We start from the raw sequence: 7,978 nt of genomic DNA on the forward strand, positions 1-7,978 counted from the left end.
GTGTGTATGTTTTTGCTTTTTAATAAGGGGTTTTTAGTGACTTTTAAATTATTAGATTTGTTATACATTGTTTTATTGTTGTTGTGAGCTGCCCCGAGTCTACGGAGAGGGGGCATACAAATCTAATTAATAATAATAATAATAATAATAAAGGTGCAGATGACAGACTCAATAATTCCTTTGTAGAACTGTATCAGCAGCTCCTTGGGCAGTTTGAGCTCCCTGAGTTGGCGCAGAAAGAACATTCTTTGTTGTGCTTTTTTGACTATAACTTTGTGGCTTGTATCCTTACAATTTATATTGATGGTGCCTAATATGATTTGATTGCTTATATGTACCCTGATTATCATTAAATGTTGCACCTTATGATTCTTGACAAATTTATTTTTTCTTCTATGTACACTGAGAGCGTGTGCACCAAGACAAATTCCTTTTGTGTCCAATCACACTTGGCCAATAAAATTCTATTCTATTCTATTCTATTCCACTCATAAGTCTCCCACTCTCTAGCCTGGTGTCCCTAGACAAAATTTTAGGATCTGTAGACTTCAGCAAAATATATACAGTAATTCATAATTCCTCTCATCTCTTTCCTGGGGTTATTAGGTGTTCCGGTTGCAACCCGCAGTTGTTTTGCAACGTGGGACTCGGCCCTCAGCTTGCAAAGAAATTCGAAACACCCTCTTTTCCTTTCGGGCTACTGTACTGAGCATTGAAAGCAAGTGCAGCGCCCCCTGGTGGGGGGATATGTTTAATTTTTCCCTCCGCTCTGTCCCGTCCCCCCCCCCCGCGGGCGGAAGTGGAAGCGCCGCTCGGGCTTGTGGCTGGACGGCCGGTGTGGGGCGACAGCGCGGACTCGCTTGCTGCCATGTCGGCGTTAGCTTTGGAGGAACTGTCTGCCGTCGCCGCTATTTACTGCGGGCGAGAAGAATGCGAGGTGCTGGAAGTGTCAGGTGAATTGCTTTGGCTCTGGTGGTCTCTGGCGATTTCGGCTCCCGTATGGATCACCTGGGTCCGAGTCTGGACCTGCTTTTGTCTCGAAGAAAAAAAAGAGAGCCAGGAGTTCCTCTAAAACAAGGCTCACCATCGGGGCCTCCCAGATACTGTGGCTGGTGATATTCCTGCTCCGTCTACAACCCGGGATGGGGATACTGGGAGGTCCAGTTAGGGCAGAGGTCTTCAAACTTGGCGAGACTTGTGGACTTCAACTCCCAGAATTCTTGAGCTAGCATGATTAGCTCAGGAATTCTGGGAGTTGAAGTCCGCAAGTCATAAAAGAGCCAACTTTGCCTACCCCTGCCCTAAGGGTAACCTCCCCACAAGAGCCACATCAGTAGTAGTTGCATCCAGTTTTACATTTACAAATAGAGTTCTTTTATTTTTTAAATCCCAAATGTGCTCCTCCTTTCTCCCTCTAATTGGCATGTCATTCTTTGTAGGGTGCTTGGTTTGAATAATAATAATAATGATAATAATAATAATAATAATAATTATTATTATTATTTATGCCACCCTTCTCCTTAGACTCAGAGCGGCTTACAACATAGCACTTTTTAACAGAGCCAGCCTATTGCCCCCACAATCTGGGTCCTCATTTTACCCGGAAGGCTGAGTCTACTTTGAGCCGGTGGTGAGATTTGAACTGCTGAATTACAGCTAGCAATTAGTTGAAATATCCTGCAGTGCTGCACTCTACTCACTGCGCCACCGTATCTCTGATTCCTTCTGAAGAATCAAATGATTTGATGAGTCTCCCAATTCTTGGCTACCATTTGTAATTATATGCATTACCATTACTTAGAATGGGAAGTTCTTTTTGGATTTATTTTAATAACTATTGTATGCTATTAATTATATTTAGACTCAATTATATTTATTGTTTTTCTTTTACACACACATACACACACACACACTCTGTCCGTCCGTCCGTCCGTCCGTCCGTCCGTCCATCCATCCATCCATTATTCTATCATCTGTCTGTCCATCCATCTATCTATCATATTATTTTTATTCAATATTTTGTTTGTATCTGGCTTTAGGGCTGTAAAAAATTAATTTAATTTAATTATATGGAAAAGGTTACAATCTCTCCATGCACAGCAGAATTGCCTTCTGGGGTGGAAGGAGTGAGATTTCTAAAAGCAGTAAAGTTGTTTATGGTGGTGGTGCTCTTAGAGTTACAACATAAGAGATGCGTAATCTGTACAGCATTATATTTTATGAGAAATGAATGGCATTGAATGGCATTGTAAAACTTCATTTAGCCATTTTAGAACAGCTCAGTCTTTGATCAGGAAGCTAGCTTCTGAAACATATTTTGGAAATACCGCCACTCCTTTTGTTTTGCTTTTGTTTCCCCTCTCTAAAAAATCTAAACACCCCTGTTCAAATGCCAGGTTTTTAAAATGTAACATTATTCTAATGTTCATTTTTTTCCTCTAAAAGTTTGTTTTTCAATTGAATTGTACAGCTTATATGTTATATTAAAGGAGAAAAAGAATTCTGATTAGTCTGATTTTTTTTTTAACATCTCAAAACTCCGGCATCTGAACAGGGGTGTGAGGATTTTTTGTATCCCCTGTAGCTTGCATCTTTTATGTCAAGCAAATGGTAATACCAGTTTCCTCCGAGATGTGTTTTCTCACCATTTCCTCCCCCCCCCCACCTCTCCTTGGCATGTGGATAAATTACTCGATGTAAACTTTATTTATTTATTTCCCCTGCTCTCAGCTCAAGCATCTGTAAACATGTGAAATGTTCCCATCGCATTCCCTCTCCTCTTGTAAGCATTGCCCTTCCACCCTGTCTATCTGTCAACACCTGCTGGTAAGCTGAACCAAAGAGTCGCCTTTGCTGCCAGTAGCCACTGGAAGCCCCAAGACTGCTCTACAAGAGTTTACCATCAGACTGCTAAATATCACTAATGCCCATTAAATATGCATCCTGGTATGTTGCAAAAAACCCAAAACAAAACAGTTTAGCTTCTCCAGTCTGGGATGCTATTGGTGTACTTTCTGTCAGGATTTTGTTTGCATGGTACAGTGGTTTTAAAATACCTAAGGGTCACGTCGACCAAACAATGTCGGCTGGTGGGACCTAGGGGAAGAGCCTTCTCTGTGGGGGCCCCGGCCCTCTGGAATCAGTTCTCCCTGGAGATTCGTACTGCCCCCATCCTTCTTTGCCACCAGGCCTGGGGTTTCTTAGATCTTCCCCCCTGACCGATGAATGCTTTAGCTTGACTGTTGAATGAATGATATTGACAGTTTTTAATTAGAAGTTTAGGATTGTTTTTTAAGGTATAAATTGGATTGTTATTATTGTTTCCTGTTTTCTGTACATGCTGTGAGCTGCCCCAGGTCCTGTCGACCAAACAATGTCGGCTGGTGGGACCTAGGGGAAGAGCCTTCTCTGTGGGGGCCCCGGCTCTATGGAATCAGCTCCCCCTGGAGATTCGTACTGCCCCCATCCTTCTTTGCCACCAAGCCTGGGGTTTCTTAGATCTTCCCCCCTGACCGATGAATGCTTTAGTTTGACTGTTGAATGAATGATATTGATAGTTTTTAATTAGAAGTTTAGGATTGTTTTTTAAGGTATGAATTGGATTATTATTATTGTTTCCTGTTTTCTGTACATGCTGTGAGCCGCCCTAGGTCCTCGGAGAGGGGCGGCATACAAATTCAATTAAATCTAAATCTAAATCTTTGTGGGAACTGGGGGTGGCAACTGGAAATAGCAGATGAATAACCTTCTTTAAGTAATGACAAGATCATAAAAGTAGCTTAATTTCTAAGGGAGGGTGAGAAAAAGTTATCATTGCCACACTGGCCTCAGAAAATGCTGTGGTTGGTGTCTTGATTTTGAAGTAAGCAGGATCTTTGATTAATATTTGGATAGGAGGCAACCTTTAGGTACCTACCAGGGCTTTAAGTTAGCTTGGAGCATCAAAAACTAATTCAGAAATCGGCAGTGGTAAAACTACCTCCATCCCGCTGTTAAAATGACTTGTATGCATTCATTCATAAAACCACTAGATGTCAAAGTTGACTTGAAGGCAATTTTATTTTCTTGAGGGTATTTTCTCTATTTGAGACCCCAACAGAACTAAGTTTGATGCGTTGCAGGAAGTGAAAGTTCTCCATTGTGGTTTTGAATGGATAATGAAGAACGTGAGAAAATGATCTCTGGGATCTCCAGGCATTTATACTTGACCTGAAATTCTCCAATGCTATATATTGAAAATGACCCACAGATAGGAATGTAAACGTCTTTAGTTTAGCTCTCTTTAGCTATTAGAATAGAAAATTAATTGATGATGTCAAATCTTCAGAGGAGACTTAAACACCAACAGATGTATTCTAACATCTCTTTTCTGACAGAAGCTATCTAATCAGATCAACCAAGGATATTTTGGTGCCAACGTAAATTGCAATAGACCCAGAAAAATTGGTTTCATCCAAGCGTGTTGGAGTAGAACAACAGCCTTTAAGTATCCTGTCTAACTCCTCAAGCTTTGTTTATTAAAGATAATCTCATGCAACTGGATTCAGAAAGCATTTTTGGATGCTTCAGTAGAATCCACACTTAATGTTGATACCACTGTAAGCAAATGTGAGTGAATTTATCAAAGAGCCTAACAAATTAAGCATGGAAAGTTTGAAACTGTTCTGATGCCTCTCTCTTGAGGTTTAGTGAAAATAAATCTTTTATTGTTGAAAGGGCTGCACTGAATGGTTACTTGATGCAGTGGTGTAGAGAATGAATTTTGTACGTGTAGGAAAACTGTCCCTGAAAACAGTTTGATAACCACTGATGTGCAACATGTTGTGACAGTTTATCTAGGTGTGCCTCTCCGTATTGCACACACTCACATACTCCTCACCAATTATTCTGAATATCTAATTTTATTCTGTTTGCATTTGTATTAGCAGGGGCAAATTCCACTCAGCATCTTTTTCCTGACAGTTTTAGAAAGTCCTACATCTTTACTGTTGGCAGCTTTTGACACAGCAGATTCTAATGGGTGTCATATTTCTGTCATCATTTTTTTAACCTTCTTCAAGAGAAGATGGGGAATTATGATGGGTGAATGAATGATGCTAGTCAGAAGAACTGGCTTGCTGAAAGAGACCTGGGCATCTGCAATAGTAATTCCAAGCATAAGCTCTAAAGATTGAAAAAGAAAGAAAAAATAATAATACAGTAATACCTCATGATACGAACTTAATTGGTGCAAGGAGGAGGTTCGTAAGACGAAAGGTTCGTAAGACGAAACATTGTTTCCCATAGGAAACAATGTAAAGTCAATTAATCCGTGCAACCAAAAAACCCCCCGCAAAAAAACGGCTTTCGGCGACTGCTGGGAAGCCGCGCGGCTGTTTTAAAAGGTGACAGCCGGCCTGGGGGGCTTCCCAGCACCCCCGAACCCGGGTTCGGGGTTCGGGGGGGTGCTGGCAAGCCCCCCAGGCCGGCTGCGACCTTTTAAAACACCCACGCCGCTTCGCAGCTGTCTCCTGAAGCCGAACGCTAAAGCCGAACTTCCGCGTTCGGCTTCGGGAGACAGCTGCGAAGCGGCGCGGGTGTTTTAAAAGGTCGCAGCCGGCCTGGGGGGCTTCCCAGCAACCTTCCGAACCGAACCCGGGGTTCAGCAAAATTTTGCCTCTTCTTACGAACTTTGTTCGAGTTACGAACCGGCGTTCGGGAGGCTTCTGGGAAGCCCCGCCGCCCGGCTGTCACCTTTTAAAACAGCCGCGCGGCTTCCCAGCAGTCTCTGAAAGCCGGTTCGTAACTCGAAAAAAGTTCGTAAGAAGAGGCAAAATTTTTCTGAACCCCGGGTTCGTATCACGAGTTGTTCGTAAGACGAGGGGTTCGTATCTTGAGGTATCACTGTATAGTGTTCATCCCTTACCCTGGCGATCTGATTATTAAAATTAGCCGTTACTTTATATTGATTGTGTCTCATATTTACAAAACACATTTTGTAAATGGTCCTTTGTGTTGTTGGAGCCTAGTTCCATGCGATTTGATTGATTTTATTTGATTTTATTGGATTTGTATGCCGCCCCTCTCCGTAGACTCGGGGCGGCTAACAACAGTAGTAAACAGCATATGACAATCCAATATAAACAGTTAAAAACCCCTATTGTAAAACCAACATACATACGGACATACCATGCATAAAATTGTAAAGGCCTAGGGGGAAAGAGTATCTCAATTCCCCCATGCCTGGCGGCAGAGGTGGGTTTTAAGAAACTTACGAAAGGCAAGGAGGGTTTGAGCAATTCTAATCTCTGGGGGGAGTTGGTTCCAGAGGGTCGGGGCCGCCACAGAGAAGGCTCTTCCCCTGGGTCCCGCCAAGCGACATTGTTTAGTTGACGGGACCCGGAGAAGACCCACTCTGTGGGACCTAACTGGTCGCTGGGATTCGTGCAGCAGAAGGCGGTCCCTGAGATAGTCTGGTCCGGTGCTATGAAGGGCTTTATAGGTCATAACCAACACTTTGAATTGTGACCGGAAACTGATCAGCAACCAGTGCAGACTGCGGAGTGTTGGTGTAACATGGACATATTTGGGAAAGCCCATGATTGCTCTCGCAGCTGCATTCTGCACGACCTGAAGTTTCCGAACACTTTTCAAAGGTAGCCCCATGTAGAGAGCATTACAGTAGTCGAGCCTTGAGGTGATGAGGGCATGAGTGACTGTGAGCAGTGACTCCCGGTCCAAATAGGGCCGCAGCTGGTACAAGCGATACTAACCATATGGTGAGCAATCATGTCACTTAGAGAAATATATACAGTATTTAACTATTAATTCAATTGAATTCTCGGAGTGGAAGTCCTCAAGTCTTAAAGTTGTCAAGTTTGAAGACCTCTGTGTTAGGTTAATGGGAATAAATGTGCTCAGCTCAGTTCTAGCAAAACAGAGGATACAAAAGCCTTCTAGTTCCAGAGGCGGTTGCAGTGTCATGGGGTCGTGTGATCACTTTATGTGGCCTTCTGACAAGCAAAGTCAGTGGCGGAAACTACGTTCACTTAACAACCGTGTTACTAACTCAACAACTGAATGGTTTCGCTTAACAGTTGTGGCATGAAAGGTCATAAAATGTCACTTAACCACAGAGGTTTTGAGCTCAGCTGTAGTCATAAGTCCAGGACTGCCTCTAAATATTCATCAAACTTAGATTTCTCGGGATAACTCTGAAAAATGTAAACTGACTGCTTGACATCAAGAGCTTGTAGAAAGTGGTTGTTGGTTTTTTTTTTGAATAATCTTGCTCACCATGGCAATCATGTTCTGAAAGCACTTTAATGATGTGTTCTCAAAATGCCCAACCACCCAAAATGTTGTTTACCTCTGTCTTTCGCTCTCAGGATGTTGAATATCCAACTGTGTGCCCCCAAGTGCTACAAATCCAGTTATGAGGTACGTTTTCAGTGCATAAATAAATTTGCGGAAGCCGATTCAAATATCGCAAATATGCAATTATGATATATATTTCAGTTTTGCAAAACAATAATTTTGTAGCTGTAGATTCCCAGAAGCATCTTTGTAGCATCTCAATTAGATGTGAATAATTTATGAAATGGCTTTCTCTTAAAATGTAATTTAGTTGGAACAATGTTCATCCATGTTTAGGACTGGGGGGAAAAAAAATCACAAATACTGTACCTGTACATTTGGAAACATAAAATCTATTGCATTTGTCCCATTTCTAAATAATATGTCCACTAGTGCATGCCCAGATTATTCCCCTTGGGGTTAATTATTGTCGGTTTAAGAAAAGTTAAAATCTTGGCTATAAAGCCCAGTCATGAGATCTAGAAACATGAAGCATATTCCAACCAATTTAATTTGGGTGCAAGAACTGCATTTGCATTTTGGATCTGAAGACTGTAAATTAGAGATTATATGGGCAATTTGATTGTTTTGGGGGATTTTTGTTTTTAATTTAATTTAGTCACCTCCCTCAGGCTGTTCAAAA

General features: G+C 42.0%; 1 protein-coding gene across 1 annotated transcript in view; it reads left to right on the forward strand.

Annotated features, from left to right (window-relative positions):
- Positions 1–843: 843 nt before the first annotated feature.
- The window catches only part of RWDD3 (RWD domain containing 3), a 13,720-nt gene continuing 6,585 nt past the window's right edge, over positions 844–7,978 (forward strand). Inside the window, exon 1 of the mRNA XM_070748572.1 lies at positions 844–953. Within this exon, the coding sequence (XP_070604673.1) occupies positions 869–953 (85 nt within the window). The 5' untranslated portion in view covers positions 844–868. The remainder of the gene's footprint in view (positions 954–7,978) is intronic.

The sequence above is a fragment of the Erythrolamprus reginae genome, chromosome 3 (genome assembly GCF_031021105.1).
Source record: "Erythrolamprus reginae isolate rEryReg1 chromosome 3, rEryReg1.hap1, whole genome shotgun sequence".
Classification (NCBI taxonomy): Eukaryota; Metazoa; Chordata; class Lepidosauria; order Squamata; family Dipsadidae; genus Erythrolamprus; species Erythrolamprus reginae.